We start from the raw sequence: 16,959 nt of genomic DNA on the forward strand, positions 1-16,959 counted from the left end.
GGTTATTGTCAGGTGACTTCCTTGCCCTGGGTCGTTCCTGCCGTTTTAGAAATTGATACCAGACCGGGCGCGCACCTGCCATTTCACGTACAGTCCATTTCTCGTATGTCTTGTAATAAGTGGTTATCAAACTGTGCTCTCGATTCTCTGTTGTCGACGATGGGGTGTCCCGACTTCAATCTTTCAACACGGCTACCTCGACTTTGCGCGTCCGGAAAATATTTAAAAGTGTCAATCAACTCATTTGGGTTCCTGGACCCACGTGGAGAGTGGCCAGCGGGGAAATTCCGCGACGTGCAGATGCAGATGTCGTTAATGCGCCATGGGTTTGACGGGTATTTTCCTCTCTTCACGTCGGTAATATAGGTATATATCCCGTGCAGCTGAGTACCGCTTGCGAGGTGCCGATCACTATCAGCATTGCTGTTCAGTCAACTTGGCATGACAACATGGCTCATGTTTATCACACGATATATCTATCTGCTACTCCAATAACCAACTTGGCTGCGATTATTTGTCTGCCAGCGTCCGCTACACCAGGGTCCGTGTGTGAGATTTTGTCGAGTCATGCATGATGTAACTGCTTCTATCCTTTACCGACGAACGCATTGAGAGACCAGCGGATAAACCGTGAGAACAGAGTCATGCAAATTGCAACGTGCTTCGAAGTCAAACGATAGCCCGCACAAGGATTAGACTGTTCGTAAAATATTCTTCTTGAGGCAAGTGGGTTGAGACGGGCGAGAATGCTCGATTGCCAAATGCCAGCTGCGATGGTGCGCGATGACGTGTCTGGCGTCGAGAAGCCAAACAAACATAATGCGATTATCAGCTTCCAGCTGTCCACTTTCCAGAAATGTGGGAATGTGAAGATCATTGCCTTGCATCTGCGAGATCGAGGGCCAACGAACCCATCATCGCCGGTCCTCAGCCCGATCGGCGGACAGCATATCTGCAAGAATCGCGTATTTTCGTACACTAACTACACATTGATACTAGGGTTAATAAGTCCCTACCTATGCCATCACCTTCTGTGTCTTTCTACTGTTCGGTCTATTGAATCAAAACACAAAAGCCATTGTCTTGGGCAAACGCAGCCTGTTTTCATCCCTCGACACTGACAGCCCGATCTCGCGAGCGACCCCGATCCACCGGCCCACAGCTTGCAGATCTCAAATGGACCATTTCCTCCAGTGCCGACGCTGCGATTGGGCAGTTGAGCCTCCAAGAATCCCAGATCCAGCCTCGCGGGGCCTGTTTGCTCTACCCAAGCAGTGAATTGCAAGAAACAGCCCACCAAGATCGCCGTTCGCTATCTCATACATCGTCAGCGCGCCACGCAGCAAGGAAAGTCTGATACACATCACGTCAAGATGTCTAAGCAGCGGTCACATTCCGACAGCTTTCCCTTGCTGCACTCCAGAGATACTTATAGTGATAGTCCCTGCAAGATCTTGCGGAATCCACATTACACACAGATCTCACAACCATGGACGTCAAATCCCTACCACACATGCCGGGGTTTCCCCTGCATCTCCAGCACAATCTTGACATCACAAGTCTACCATATAAAGTCCTGCGAATGACGACAGTATGGTTTTCGCTCTTTCTCGTTGCTGTCCTCGCCTACGCCGTCTATCAAAACTTCTTCCACCCTCTGGCCAAATATCCCGGTCCGTTTCTATCGAGGTTTACAGAGCTGCGGTCGGCGATTTGCGCGTATAGAGGGGATGGTCATTTAGACATTGAACGGTGTCATCAAAAATATGGTAGCCTCATTCCCATTCTTCTGCCAACGCTTGGATTCTGACTGTCCAGGACCTATTGTTCGCTACGGACCAAATATAATACTATTCAACACGTCAAATGCATTACGAGGTACTTGACCCTTGATACTCCTAGGAAGAACATCTACTAATCAAGCCATGCAGATATCTATCTTCGAGACAAAAATACCTACAAAGATGGACACAACGACATCCTGCAAATCGGCGCCAAAACCTTGCTCACCATGTCCGATCGCAAAGACCACGCGAGACGCTCACGCATTGTCTATCCTGCCTTGACGAGTTCTGCCATCCGAGCCTTTGAACCGAGACTGCAGGACCATATCCACATATTCAACAGGTCGCTTTACAACGAAGACAGCGTCGATACCGAGGGATGGGGAGCCCCGATTCTACTCTCGGACTGGGCCAACTATCTGACATTTGATGTGATCATGGATCTCGTCCTCGGACAGAGCTGTAACCTGTTAGAAGATGGTCAACATCGCCACATCCTCCGCGACATCGAGGGAATGTTCAAGCATTCTGGCTTCCTGATGTATGCCCCGTATTTGGCGCTCAGTCCCCTCGACAAGTGGCTCTATGGCTCGGAGATTGAGGGGAGCAGACGGTACTGGCGGTTTGTCAAGAAGATGATCAGTGATGCGCGCGAGGCTGGATCCCAAGGAGACTCGACAATGCTGGCTCGACTTTTGGATGCAATGGACAAGGGAGCTATCACAGAGCCACAGATCAAGTCCGAGCTTGCTCTCACATTTATTGCTGGTACGATTATTCCGCTTATAAGTCTCAACCATCCAATTAATCGTGTATAGGCTCCGACACAACCTCAACAACAATATGCGCCGTTCTCTGGTATCTAGCCCAGAACTCCTCTGCATATAACACCCTCGCCCACATCGTACGATCCACGTTCCCTTCCTTCGAAGACATCCGCGCCGGCCCAACGCTCGCAGAATGCCACTACATCCACGCATGCATCAAAGAAGCCCTCCGCATCTCCCCCGCCGTCTCAGGCTGCCTGTATCGAGCCGTCGGCCCAGAAGACTCAATGATAGACGGCCACCACATCCCTGTAGGTGTAACCGTCGGCACCGGGATCTACAGCATCCATCACTCCGAAACATACTACGCCGAGCCCAACGTTTTCGCACCAGAGCGGTGGCTCGACGAGTCCGGGGCCATGATCAATCCTTCCACCAACTCAAGTGAGCAAGAGCCGTACACGCCCTTCTCGCTTGGTTCGAGGTCGTGCTCGGGGCAGCACCTTGCTTCTCTTGAGGCGGCGCTGGCGCTGGTGACGACTATTTGGAAATATGATTTTGTTCTGGCGGATGGGATTGGGGGTGGACATGAGAGTGGGAGGTTTGGGAGGACGGATTCCAAGGAGTTTCAGGTTTATGATCATATTGTTGGGCAGAAGAGGGGTCCGCTTTTGAAGTTTAGACCTAGGGTGTAATTCCTGGGAAATCAACTGTGGGGACTATTATTGGGCGATTCGAATTCGAGTTTGGTGTATAGATATTGTTTGTTTCTAGCGTGGGAGGTAGATTGACTATACGCATGTATATGATTAATGGCACATATGAAAACAAATATGAACGATCGAACACTATAGACAAGCCTTCCACCTCCAGGATAACATAATACACCTTCCACCGGATATATACAAGTACCCTACCTCACCTTCACCCTCATCTCCCCTATCATACTCAAGGATACGGCGAGTCCTCCAAAACACCCCCCACAAGCGCCAAGTTCTGAATGGCCGCCAACCCATACTGCGCAAACGCATTCGTACTCACAAAGTCCGCCTCATGCACCGGTATAAGCACATCATCCCCATCCACAATCTCACTCGCCCAGCTCTCATCAGCCAGTATCCCGTCGTTATTATTATAGAACTCGTCCCACGCCCGCAGTCCAACAGTTGAATTATCCGTTTGAGATGCGTAGTATGCCGTAAGTCGGGAATGGCCCTGGATGAGATTAAGACTGCCGAATGATTCGCCGTAGCGGGATTCTTGTTCAGCTGAAGAAGCGGAGTAGTAGTATGTATAATCCAGCCAAGCCTCCTTGAAACCCGCGGGGGTACCGGATTCGCCCCAGTACGTGAATAGTTCATCCAATACCTCCGGTAACCCAAATACCGAATTCAGGTGCGAGACTGAGACCAGGCCTGTATTGTTTGTGTCGGCTGGCGGGGGCGTCAGTGTCCCGTCTTGAACGGAGTATAACCCTGATCCCGTGACGAAACCATTCGTGAGATTCGCGATTCCTTTGGCGGTGTTTGTGAGTTTATCCCGCGCTTCGATCCACCGACTTCCGCGGCGTTCCCATTCAATCAGCCAGCCTGCTGCTAGGCCGGCCCAGTCGGTTCCGAGACTAATGGTGGCAGGTTGACCCGGTGTAGGCGTCCATCCGTCCGTTCGGACCTTGCGATTCGGATCGAGGACTTCGTACGTTTTATCTGTGTCGAGCGCTTCCTCGAGAATTTCACCGACGCGCTCGTCCCCGCCAGATAGGTAGAAGAAGTACTTCCTGTACTGCGGCTGCGTGATGCGGACTTGTTTCGCTGAGTCGGCGTAGTGCTGGACGCCGTGTCTTGTCCCGAGACCCTTCCAGTCGCCGATGTGGTAGACGTCTACTTCGCCTGTGTGGCGCGTAAGTGCTTCTGCAAGACGGTAGACGTTTTCGCTCCCCGTGCGGAGGAATTGTTGCCAGAGGAATAAATCAGGTGATAATTCCGAGTTATCCCACGCGTACCCGCCAACGTCGTACCGCCAGATATGTCTATCTTCGTCATACGTATGCATGTAATCGCCGTAGTCGAGGAAGCCGTACCATTTTCTATCGGCGACTTGGTCGATGTAGAACTGTATTAGGAAATCGAGGTTCGATTCTAGTGTTTCGGATTTCGAGCCTGTGGATGAGGTTGAGGGGAGGTTCCAGTAGGATCCTAAGGCTTTTGTTTCGTGGATGTAACTGGCGGAGGGAAGGAGGACGGGCGGGTTGTTGGTGTTGTTGCTTAGGGTTGCGAGGTAAGAAGACTCAGGTGTTGAGTCGAAGGCGTACAGATAGAGTTCGGAAGTCCGGGCGATGCCGTAGGGAGTGTTGAAGCCTGGCTCGTAGTCTTCGTATGTAATTTCCAGCGCGTCGAGTTGCTCTTCGTATGTGTCCTCGCCCAGGCCGTTATGGAAGGGGCGGAGGTCCAGTGGCGCGGCATCGGGGCTGTAGAGCCAGAGGGTTAGAGAGCCTGTATCGCCTGCTGCATTTGAGATCTCAACGCCGGTAGGGAATCTCTTCCAGAAGTCGCGCAGGCCAAGGGCAAGTCCACCCTTCGTTGCGCCGCCGAGGTATGTCAGGCCGTGAGATCTCGTTCCACCGGGGATATGGATCCACCCTTGTCCAGCCTTTGTTCTCTTCGCAATGGTGAATCCATCAGGAGAGAGTTGAGAAAGTTTATAATCATTCCAGTTCGGAATCCAGTGCAGACGTGTAGTAACGCGCGTATCCCATGTATCCTCAGCAGGCAAAACCTGCCCAGCAACCTGCGCAGTGCGAACTTCCTCGCCTGGATCTCTGCGAAGTCCCGTAATCCCCTTGACAGCCTCATGCAGGAATCCACCTTCTTCGCCGGGGACTCTCACATGCCTATTATACAGCTCCTCCCCCTCAAGCGGAACATCGAACCGTATCCCCAGCCCAGAAACAAAATTACTCGACGCATCACCATCAAACACAAAACTATGCACGATCCGAATCGCATCCGAGTCCGCATAGAGATAAAACCGCACAACAAACTGCAACCAGGCTTCGTGCTCCGTTTCCCCGATAGGAGCATGCGTCCCCGTAACTGTAACCAACGCACGAACATCCCCCTGTTTCGAAACAGTGACATTGCCAATCTTGCTTTCGAAATTCGAGTACGTCACTGAGCTGTTTGGCCGCGACGCAACATCCTCCGCAACAGAGTCCTGGCTATGCAGCACCAATTTCCCATTCTGGCCGACGATCTGGCCAGAGGCCGTGGTGATGGATTCAACGAGGCTACTCCCACTTCTGGGGAATAGAACGGTGATTTTCCCCGTGTTGACTTCGACCTTTCCGCCGCTTCGGGAGACTGTTAGGCTTCCAGAACCTGTACTGTTCGTGCTTGCCCTCGTTGCCCTCCTGGTCTTCCCTCCCACGCCCGATCCGGTGGCAATATCAACGGTAAATCCATCTTGGATGTCCTCTTCGCCGAGTGAAGGGACGGCATGGCCTGACCATTTGATACTCCCATCCGCCCAGTACCCATTTACCCAGGACTGAAGCGGGACACCCGCGATAGAGAAGGATGTATCATTGAAGGTGTACTTTCCCTTGGGCCAGGGGAGACCGAATGTCGTCCCGCTTGTGTAGGAGGGTGTGCTTCCCAGCCAGGAGACTGGAACAGAAGTAGCTGAGGAATTGGTAGATGAGGTAGAAGAAGTACCAGGTAAAGACAGGGCAGTTGGAAGGAGCGAAAGAGCTCCGAGGAGCTTAAGAGATGGCAGGTGTACCATCCTGAGAATGTCACCAAGTGACCAAGAATGGTTGGAGAAAAGACAGTAATAGGGTCTGTAGACCACTGAGTAACTGAGCCCAAGTCAAGTCTACTCAGTGCCTGGGAGGACCGACATTTAAGTCATTCAACGGCCATCCGATCACATCAAGTTAATCAAGTCAACCAATCATGTCATCCCTCGCAATCCCCCCCAAAACCAAGAAATCAATCAAATAAAATTGACCCTAATCACATCAATCTTCCGAACCCCGACCTACCTCGTCCATCACCCCGTCAAAGTCTTCAGAAATGACACAAACCCTGCTCCTCCCCCGCACCTGCGCATTAGCTCTGCACCTACCAGCCAAGCTACACCCCCTCGCGCAACAATCTCCGAAGCACATCATACTCCCCTCCCCTGCAACTGCATCTCCAATTCCAAGTGCAGTACCAAGAACGCACCAATGCAGGTGCGCAGTCGGCTATTCGTCGGTGTGTATTGTCGCGAGATTAACCACATATGCAGCAATTAAGCCGAGTATTGAGCAAGAGGAGTGATCAGTGGTGTCATTATTGGTGGAGTGAATCGGGGAAATTTCCGGCGGGGAAGGGGAATTAAGGGAACTAGGCTAGGGCACAGCCACAGGGACAAGACTAGGTAAGATAGGAGGGGGATCTACCCGTCTTCATGAGAGTTGGTCGACTGACCACAATGCCAACAATAGAATACGATACAATAGAAAAAAAGTTTTGTGAGGCAGGAAACGAAAGTCAGATGTGAAATATCACTGGTCTAAAATACACTCGCGCTATTTTCCCATTAAATTCCTTCTATTCCTTCCATTGCACGCAATCCATTACATTACCCTGTAGCACCTAGCGCCGCGTTAATCTATAATTTACAGAGCAACAGCAAGAGCAGCGACGAGGACCGCAGCTCCGAAGATAGAGCCCGACAGACGGGATCCAGCGCCAGTGAAGTCAGGAGAGTCGGCTGTGGTGCTGGTGGAGGCGTCGCCGGAGGTACCGGTCGAGCCAGAGCCAGAGGAAGCACCAGCGCCAGAGCCGGTAGCACCGACACCAGAGCCGGAGCTAGATCCAGAGCCGGAAGCACCAGCGGAGGGGGTAGCGGAGGGAATGGCAGAGGAGGAAATGATCATACTGCTGGCTGAGCCGGCGTAGTGGCCGCTGCCGAAGGAGCCGGAGGAGCCGAGGGAGCCGCCGTTGCCGAGGCCGGAGCCGGAGCTGGCGGAGGGGCTAACGATGGCGGAGAGGGTCGAAGAGGCACCGGAGCCAGAGGCAGCAGCGCCAGAGCCGGAAGAGGAAGAGGAGCCAGAGGAGGAGGAGCCGGAAGCAGAACCGGAGGAAGAAGAGCCAGAGGCAGAGTCAGAGGAGGTACCCTTGTTAGAGCCGGTGGACTCCTCGGTCTTGTTCTTGGCCGAGCAAGTCAGGTCGAAGAGGGGCTTGGTGGTGAGCTCGTTGCCGACGATACCGAAGCTGGGGTTGGGGGTGGAAGCGCCCGAGGCGTCCTGGAGGATGTACCACCAGGTGTTGACGTTGTCGAAGAGGGGGCAACCGACCTCATCCCAGAAGGTCTTAGCGTTCTCGATAGAAGCGACAGCAAGGTTCTGCGAGTCGCCAGAGACGGGCCAACCGGCCTCGGTGATCCAGACCTCCTTACCCTGGGCAGCAGACTTGGTCTTCTGGACGGACTCGTCGAAGAGAGCCTTGGCGTCCTCGATGGAGTTGTCCATGGTGTTCTGGAAGAAAGGGTATCCGTCGAAACCGAGCCAGTCAACGGCCTCGATGACAGCCGCGTTGGAGCCGTTGGTCCAGGAGTTCCAGGTGTCGACGTGGCCGATGGAGGCGCCGCTCAGGGCAGTGCCGGCGATGGTCTCGCGGACGCGCTTGACGTAGCTGACGAGCTCCTCGGGCTCGACACCGATGCCGGCGTTGGCCTGGACACCGATCTCAGAGTTGCGGTAGAGGTCCTCGCTGCCGACGGAGATACCGACGACGAGCTTGGCGAACTCCTCGCCGTACTGCTCGATGGCGGCCTTGAGGGCGGCGATTTCGTTGTCCATGTTGCCTCCAGAGGCCCAGAGACCGAGGAGGAGGGTGGTGTCCTCGGCGATGGCGGCGGGGATGGCGGAGATGGGGGTGCTGCCTGTGCCTTGCTGTTTATTATCAGTATTGCATTCGTACATCTATAGAGGTGAGATCATACGATCATGGTGTAGAGACGGGCACTGTTGAAGCCAGAAGTGCCCTCGAGGTTCTTGGCCGTCTGGAACTCGGCCTGGAAGTCAGCCTGGACCTTGACGCTGCCATCAGGCTTAGCAGCGCCATAGTTGAAGCCCTTGGAGGCAGCCTCAGCAGAGGCGATAGAGAGAGCGAGAGCGAGGATCTGAGACTTGGAGAACATTGTAGCGACTGTAGTGGTGGGCAGTATTAAAAGAGAGTATAGGTTAAAGAATGTGTTAGTGGGAGAATGAGGAGCAAAAGAAAGAGAAGGAGAGACAGATGCTTTTGAAGGATAAAGAGAGAGAGAGAAGATGGAGAGAACCAAAGGTGAGCAGATTGTGGGCAGCCAGTAGTGACCAGGATGTAGAACAAGGTCTAGACTGTAGTGGAGAGGCCGCGTTGTCCCGACTGGCGAGGCCCTAAAGATAGATCAACGATTTCCAAGGCTGCCCACGGCCCTTCCTAGTGCGTGCTTAGCCAGATCTGCCAACCGTGGTACATTTCCTTCGCTTCTCCAGTGGCTAACAACAAAGAGTTTGGTTGACGACGGATGCAGCAGCCTCCCGCTGTACCGTTGTGATCCAATTACTACAGCTTACTGTTACAATCCCGTGGCAACCTATACACCGCTGCCAATGCAGAGACGCAGGAACAGATCAGCCTGCATTGGGCAGCAGCCACAACTCACCAGCGACGCCAACTCAGCCAACTCATTTCCCCCTAATAATCACGATATTATTGCTGTCTTACCTGCTTCTAAATTCAGCCACACTGTGGATTCGCCACTTCCCCTTTTTCCCGCTGTAAGGCGCTCTTGGCTGATGTCACCTCCTGATCCATTCCCGATCTGGTCATGACCAGTCACATGACTCTCCTATTCAATTTCCGTGAGGCGGTGGAGGCCACTGCTCTCGGCCCAAGGCTAGTCCAGGCACTGGTCCAGACTCAGCCTGAGGAAGACTAGTCTGGAAGTCTACTGTCAAGTGTCAACAGTACAGGATAGTGAAGTGTGGCATGAATAGTAAGTAGGACTAACATTCAGGGTACTCCAGGCTCTGACGTGGTAATGTGAGGTGTTGGCTGAGTCGCACCTTCCACTGCCCTGGATTCGTGGACCCATCGTTCTTGCCTCCAGAATCCAGATGCAGCCAACTCGCTCCCGTCCGGATGGGGAAGGTGCGACGGGCGCCGGCACAGTCCTCGCTCTTACGTAACGCTTGGCATTAGCTCTTTGTGCAAGTCTGATCATGTGACTTATGCATCACTGTCCAGGGTCAGATCTGATCCAACGATATCAGGACAACAAAGACATTGCTAGACCAAGTGCAATTTGTAAATGCACTAAATCCCATGCCTTGGATTTTGCATTCAATACTTGGGTTGAGTTTTGAGACTTGAGTTGAGTATTGCCCTGCTGTCATGAATGACCGTGATCTTGACGACGGAAGATATATATTTTGACAATTGAGTAGCACCCTCAGCAATTTTCACCATCGAAAAACCAACCAATGAAGAAGTCCATGACCGCGTTCTGAGATTTCTTTCTCTAAAACATATTGCATGTATATCAGGCAGGTCTCAGGTAGTAGGAATATGACTCCCAAGTTAGATAGAGATTATAGCTCATTCTAGGGCTATCTACAACGGTTACGCTGAAGACCTCGAGACAGACAGACGATAAATGCTGCAGAGGACAAACCTCGACAGTTACAGAATTTTTCGAAATCAGTTTCGCTGCTAATAGCATCCGTGTTGTTTCCGAACCCTAATGCCAAGCTGCGCTAGCCTGTATATGGATTATACACTTTTTATGCGACAATGTGGACGCGTTTTGTATGGTAAATAAAAGTCACATGAATACGGTACACGAAAATTGGTGGTACGGGGCCCTGTCCTGCCTACTAACTGTTGACGTCCCCTGATCGAAGGGGCGAATGTCACGGCCCAGGTCACGGGATAGGCCCTAGCCCTGGCACGTGACTCCTTAGCGCGGCCACGGATATATCTCCCGCGCCCACACATGGTAGCTAGATTCCTCACGCTTAGTTTTCTTCGGAAATCGATTTATTGCTCAGAGCTGTCAGAGGCAAGCGGCCATCGACAGCCAATGGTCACACTACGCCGCAGGCGGAGGTGCGACGAGGAAGAAAGACGGACCGGCAGGATACGCTAAGGACAGAATGGGACTAGCATCATATCAGTATCTCGTTACTGATATGACCGACAAAGCAGTCATACTCCAACGCTTTGACGAGTATGATGACCAGCCAAGCGGTCATCCCAGATCGCTATGATGGGTATGATGGAGAGATATTTCACCCGAGGATGAAATATCCAGGCGAGGTATAAAAGGACGCTCACTACCCACCTGTAATTACTTTCTGCCTCTCGTGCCTTATCTTCAGTTTACAGTAACATAGTCAGATCGCCAGTACGGACCAAGTTACTATTGCATCTTCTACTTTGCTCTTCTCTCTCTTGATATCAGAATACCTAAGGTCCGCTTCGACGCTTAGCAGGACGACCCTGACCTTATCTGACAAGAGCGAGATCCAACAGCGAAATAGAGTACACAGATCTGTAACCTGGCCGAGTTTGGCGCAACAGGGATTTGTGTATTGCTTAATCCTCTGGGCCTCCATGACATTTTAAAACGATATCTACAGTGATCTAGCACAGCGACTGCGACTATTCTGATACTCTGGTGGAAAAAAATCTCATATGGCAATATCTCATTTAAGCTTCACAAATATTCAGGTGCCGTCTAGGGCATTGGCGGCAAAGGAGTCAAAAAGTTGCAAACTTCCCTCTGAGCACATGCTATTTACAATGTTCAATCTCCTAGAGCTCCACTACGGTGAAGAACGGCCATGAATAGTATAGACAGAGGAAGCACATTGAATTATACATTGAACCTATTATGGGCAAGGCCCGGAACGAGCTAGTTGCGTACTAGATACACGATGGAATAGCTGAAGAACTCGAATGTGGGGTTGTTGGGTTCCAAGATGGTCAGCAGGAATAATCATGTGATCCTTAATGCCTGAGGCTCGAATCTTGGCAATAATGCCTGAGGCAGAGTTCCCATAACAGAACCAATATTTGGTAGCGGTTTCGTTAATAACACCTGTGGTACAGTACTTCTAAACCTAACACTTACTTAATTAGCCTGGGTATTATGACGTTCTTTTGCACTCTCAAACACCAATTTTACATGACAAAGGCAAGTCAGCACAATTTCTAGAGCTCTTCAAGCACAAACACTAAAATCTCTCCAAACTACAATCACAGGCAGCAAAGTTTCGTGGTATTCTTTCTGACTACTGGAGACAAACCAGGGTATTGTGTAAGCCGTCCCAGGCTTTCCCAGGCTCGTGAAAGAATAATTCAGATGTAATAAAAGTTAAGGGCTTATTTCGGAACAAATACGCTTGCTTTCTGAAAATGAAATAACACAAATTTCGCCATTTCTGCACCCAAGTGCTACGGTACCATCTCTAATGACTGAAGAGGAAGGTCGATAGTCGGGTGGCAGCCATAGCTCTCTTTGGCCGTGAAGAACAATCCACCTACCTGCCTGTAAAGAAACCTCAATCTTTACTTCCGGGAGAGTACGTGAAGAAATTTCATACCAACGTCGCATATCAATGTTTCCCAAGCTGGTAATAAGATGAGGAAGCTCATTCGAAAACTCCACAGAGTCCACAACTTCTTCAAGGCTTATTGTATGTTTTAGGCTGCCAGTAGTGGGGTTCCAGAGTTTAATGGTTTGATCACTAGAGCTAGATGCCAGTAGCCGGCTGTCTGGTGAGAAGGCAATTGATAGAACCAAACCTAAGTGGCCCTTCAGAGTTTGCTTCAGGGCTCCAGTAGCGGGATCCCAGAGCTTGATGGTTCTATCAATAGAGCCAGATGCTAGTAGCAGTTTGTCCGGTGAGAAGGCAAGGGATTGAACCAAACCAGAATGGCTTTCTATAGTTTGCTTGTTTGTGGCGGTGGTGGCTGCAAGGTCCCAGAGCTTGATGGTTTGATCAGTAGAGCCGGATGCTAACATCTGGCCATCTGACGAGAAGCTTACTGACATAACTAGAGCTGAATGACCAACCAAAGTATGTTGAAGGGCACCAGTAGTGAGATCCCAGAGCTTGATGGTTTGATCACTAGAGCCAGAAACAAGTAGCTGACCATCTGGTGAGAAGGCAACTGACTGAATTCGATCTGAATGACCATCGAGAGTATATAACAGGGCACCAGTAGTCGGATCCCATAGCTTGATGGTCTGATCAATGGGATAAGATGTCAAGAGTCGACCAGAGGCAGATGCCAGCAGTCGGCAATCTGGTGAAAAAGTAATTGACAGGATTAAACCTGAATTACCCCCCAGGGTATGGTGAACTGCACCTGTAGCAGGATTCCACAGCTTGATACTTTGATCAGCAGAGCTAGACGCCAGAAGCCGACTGTCTGGTGAGAAGACAACAGACAAAACAGATTCAAAATGGCCCTTCAGACTCTGCAACTGGGTGCCATTCGCGGGATCCCAGAGCTTTATAGTGTTATCACTAGAGCCAGACGCAAGTAGTTGACCGTCTGGTGAGAAAGAAACTGACCAAATCCTATCTGAATGGCCTTGTAGAGTACGCTTAAGCGTACCAGTGGCTGAATTCCAGATCTTGATTGTTCGATCAACGGAGCCAGATGCTAACAGGCAGCCATCTAATGAGAAGGCAACTGACCAAACCTGATCTGAGTGGCCCTCTAGAGTATGTTTAAGGGCGCCAGTTCTAGGGTCCCAGAGTTTGATGGTTTGATCACCAGAGCCAGACGCCAGAAGCCGGGTATCTGGTGAGAAAATAACCGAAAAAACCGAATTTGAATGACCCTCCAAGGTTTGAAATTCCGGAGACCAATTTTCTTTCACACTTGGAACTCCAAACAACCAATCAGGCAGATCACTCTCAAAGTTTCTTTTCGTTATGGCCATCTTTGGTGCAAAAATCAATCCTGAAGCATAGAGCTGGAGTGGTGCAATATCAATTATTTGAGCATTCCTCAGAATATACCGCTTCGCATCATGTAAAAATCGAGATACCTCAGAATCAGGTTGGTCCTAGAACTTTTAGCAATAGTAATCTACTAGGCTCTAATAAGACCTACTTGTACTGCTGACTGTAAGGTAGTAATGCCTTCCACAACTTCAGGCATGTTGCCGAGGATGCACATTGCCTCCACCCAGTGAAGGAGGTGATGTTCAAGAAATGCTAAGATATTATCAGTCTGACCCGTTGAATCTTCGCTTTGCGCGAAATGGCGGATCCAATAGCGACAGGAATACTGCAGTTCTGGTGGTAAACAGTGGACAATAGACTTAGGATCAATATCGCTGCGCTCTGTTCCATAGCTTTTGAGATGACACATGTTCTTCTTGAGGTTCTTGCGCATAACAGAAAGACACCTGATAAATAAAATCTGGTTTGTTTCCTTCTCGTCAACCCAGAACGGGGTTTCTTCACGAGTGCTAGAGTCAAGAAGAAAGTCTCGAAATGATAGATGAAAGAGCCTTACTGGCGCCGTCTCATCGTTTGGTATATTCAGAACCGAGTGCAGCGAACTCAGCCTGGCATTAATCGAAATTGTGGAGATTCCCATGAGCTTCGAGAGGGACGTGACAGACAATGGGCTCTCAAGAAGAATAATTATGCTAACAACTTCTTGAACCTCCCGGACCAAGTGGCTCTGTCTTGCCCTACTGTATTTGGAAATCAGGCGGTCCAGCACTGGAAGATATGTTCCATCCAACTTTGACTCCTGATTCTGATATTTGAGGACTTCAGTCAGGCATTGCTCAGGGTCCAGGTTGTGATCCTCAAGCAGACGACATATGGTAGCAGCAAAGATGAACAATGGGACTGACATTGTAACGAGGGTTTGAAAATTCACAGAGCCGGGCCAGTCTGAAGATAGGGATCGCTTGTGCCTTATCGACACCAGTCTGTCCTCCAAGAACATGGAGATATCACGTTTTATAATAGGCTTGGGTACCTCATGGAGGATTAGGTCGCGATGACCAATTGTCCTAAAGCCTAATCTGATAGGCAGCTCAGGTCGGCTGGTAATAAAAAATCGCAAGCATAGAGAGTTGACCTCCAGAACTCGTGGTAAGAGCCGGAGGATGACTTGAATATCATTGTCATTGTCGCATTCATCTAGTGCATCAACCACAACCACAAGACGCGAACTCTGGTGCTTGGATTGGGTTAAACTGTGGAGTGGTTTGTGAATGAGCTCATCAAATTGCTCCTTAAGTGGTTTGGCTGAAATTCTCGGATTATCCCGAATCACCCGTAGGATAACAGCCCGAAGTTCCGGGATTCTGGTAAATAGCTGTTGAACTATAGTGGAAAAGAAGCGAGTTGCGTTGCCACGGTCTCCTTCACCTCTCTTGAAGAAGAAACTCGCCCCTAGCAACCCTTGCTTTTGAAGGGCCATTGCCATGGTTCGTGATATTGTGGACTTGCCAGTTCCGGCCAAACCATTTAGCCAGAAAATGCATTTTCCTTCCGCTGAGATAGCCCAATTTTGAATATCAAGGAGAAGCTCTTTTCGGGTCCCCAGGAGACATTCTTCTTCATGTTGGTCCATATATGTTCCGAATTCAGCTCCTGCAGCAATTGGTAACTCTTTCAGGTCAATACTCTGAGCAAGAGCATTAATTTCTTGCGCTGATCCGCTAGTGATCGAACGAAGCTTATAGATGTCCTTGGATACATTGGCCAGCTGGCTTTTGATCCCTAGCAAGGTTACAAGTATTAAGCATGATGACTTAAATACGTCAGGTAGCGAGAACTAACCATCCAAAACTTCACTGGCTTTTGGCTCAGCCTTTACCCGCTGAGGGATGATTTGATACAAGAGATCCCTTGCATATGCGGCTGCCGTCATTGCAGCCCAACCTTGCCATTCCTTGCTTTTGTGCGAATCAGCATAGTCACAAACACCACGGATAACCAAGCAAGGGAAATGGTTCATCAATCCAGCAGCTTCCATCTCAAAGCACAGAACATCCTGCTCTGCCGCTAGCTTGTCGCGGAAGGTTGCATCCTTGATTACCCTGTTCCCAGATGCTATTAAGCCATAGTGAACAGCAGGGTTATCTTCCTCGTCGGTTCGTGTTGGTCGCCGTATCAACTTCGAACTGTCACAAAATTCACCACAGCTTGCCTCGGAATTTGGATGAGCAAAGTAACTTTCAAAAAGCCTATCAGTCTCCAAAGGAGGTTGCGCGTATTTTCGCTTTAGTCGTTTATTGCCTTCAAGCACGGCTTGAATGCTCTCCTTTAACTGATGGCCCTCCAACTCATATTTTGCTTGGAGCCCAGCGATGGCTGTGCGCAGAATTGATGGCGGCTGGTTCAAAAACCCTGTTTGGTGGAAATCCTGCCCTTGTAACTCCTTGCCAAGGTCATATTGAAGCAGGCCGCCTTGGCCTTTTCGAGATGAGCTCACGACAATGTCGCCAAGACGGATGTCACGTTTTGTGGGTACCCCACCACCAATCCCCACCATAAGCCCAAATCGAATGTTTGGAAAGCTGTGGAGCATGTCCCTGGCGACTCCAGCGGCTGATGATGTCCCGTAGTCTCCATCTGGCAAAACGGCGATAACAACCTGATGGCCCCCGATTTCTCCCAGCGTGTAGTGATTGTTATCGTTTGGCGAAAGCGTCTCTGGGCGGCTATGTTGCTTCTCAAGTAAAGCTCGGGCAGCGACGTATTCCGTTTCCAAAGCACATATCCAACCAACAGTGTACTGATCTGGGTCTGACATCCTGGGCAGCTGGTGATAGCGGGGCCCAAAAGGTTGATATCAAGCCAAATGGTTCGTACAAATTTCACTTTGGTCGGAACCGAGGCTCTAAATGCAAAAAAATGTCGACATGGAACGGTGGATACAGTATGAAAACACTTCGCCTGGAAGCTGCTGGAAAGAGGGGTAAGAGAGGAGTGAGGCTGTTGGGCGCAATGCCTATCATTGGCTTGTTTGCATTATGCAATCCCCTCGTTATGCAATTTTGGAAGCATAACTTTTCATCGTCTCAATGTACATAAAACATGCGTCATCAAGCACATTGCTGTCTATGAGCGACAGAGATGGCTATGATTGGTGGATTGAATCGGATGACTAATCGGTATGAATTGAAATGAATGAAGGTCTTGCTCTTCTAACTACAGTCTGTATAGAGCTTTAAATATCTGGCTAGAGGCCTCATTAGATCCCGAAAAGGTAGTATCGTATCCTCCATCGTATCCTCCATCAATAGTGTATGCAAAGTTGAAAGAACGAGGCGCTGTGATATTGGCTTGGCTGAATAATCCCAAAAATGGGTTCGCCTTGGCTGAC

At 50.2% G+C, this 16,959-nt stretch overlaps 4 protein-coding genes across 4 annotated transcripts; 1 reads left to right on the forward strand and 3 right to left on the reverse strand.

Annotated features, from left to right (window-relative positions):
* Positions 1 to 567: 567 nt before the first annotated feature.
* On the forward strand, positions 568 to 3,246 carry BDV14DRAFT_207627 (cytochrome P450; the record flags this gene model as incomplete). The annotated part of the gene is made up of 5 exons (XM_073775178.1): positions 568 to 576; positions 1,541 to 1,769; positions 1,819 to 1,878; positions 1,932 to 2,552; positions 2,603 to 3,246. 5 exons carry the CDS (start codon positions 568 to 570, stop codon positions 3,244 to 3,246), a joined length of 1,563 nt encoding a protein of 520 aa, XP_073630091.1.
* Positions 3,247 to 3,267: 21 nt separating this feature from the next.
* Positions 3,268 to 6,479, reverse strand: BDV14DRAFT_32147 (polysaccharide lyase family 26 protein). Its single transcript, XM_073776543.1, has one exon. The coding sequence runs from the start codon at positions 6,332 to 6,334 to the stop codon at positions 3,500 to 3,502; it is 2,835 nt and encodes a 944-aa protein (XP_073630092.1). The 5' UTR covers positions 6,335 to 6,479; the 3' UTR covers positions 3,268 to 3,499.
* A 735-nt stretch (positions 6,480 to 7,214) lies between these two features.
* Positions 7,215 to 9,142, reverse strand: bgt2 (GPI-anchored beta-1,3-endoglucanase EglC; the record flags this gene model as incomplete). The annotated part of the gene is made up of 2 exons (XM_073775179.1): positions 8,543 to 9,142; positions 7,215 to 8,492 (listed from the first exon to the last, which is right to left on the reverse strand). The coding sequence occupies exons 1-2, from the start codon at positions 8,738 to 8,740 to the stop codon at positions 7,215 to 7,217; spliced, it is 1,476 nt and encodes a 491-aa protein (XP_073630093.1). The 5' UTR covers positions 8,741 to 9,142.
* Positions 9,143 to 11,962: 2,820 nt separating this feature from the next.
* On the reverse strand, positions 11,963 to 16,386 carry BDV14DRAFT_188496 (putative wd40 protein; the record flags this gene model as incomplete). Its single annotated transcript, XM_073771077.1, has 5 exons — positions 11,963 to 12,363; positions 12,394 to 13,179; positions 13,213 to 13,669; positions 13,717 to 15,350; positions 15,411 to 16,386. 5 exons carry the CDS (start codon positions 16,384 to 16,386, stop codon positions 11,963 to 11,965), a joined length of 4,254 nt encoding a protein of 1,417 aa, XP_073630094.1.
* Between the last annotated feature and the right edge of the window lie 573 nt (positions 16,387 to 16,959).

Source organism: Aspergillus stella-maris (assembly GCF_047715825.1).
Source record: "Aspergillus stella-maris strain CBS 113639 unplaced genomic scaffold BDV14scaffold_15, whole genome shotgun sequence".
Lineage (NCBI taxonomy): Eukaryota > Fungi > Ascomycota > Eurotiomycetes > Eurotiales > Aspergillaceae > Aspergillus > Aspergillus stella-maris.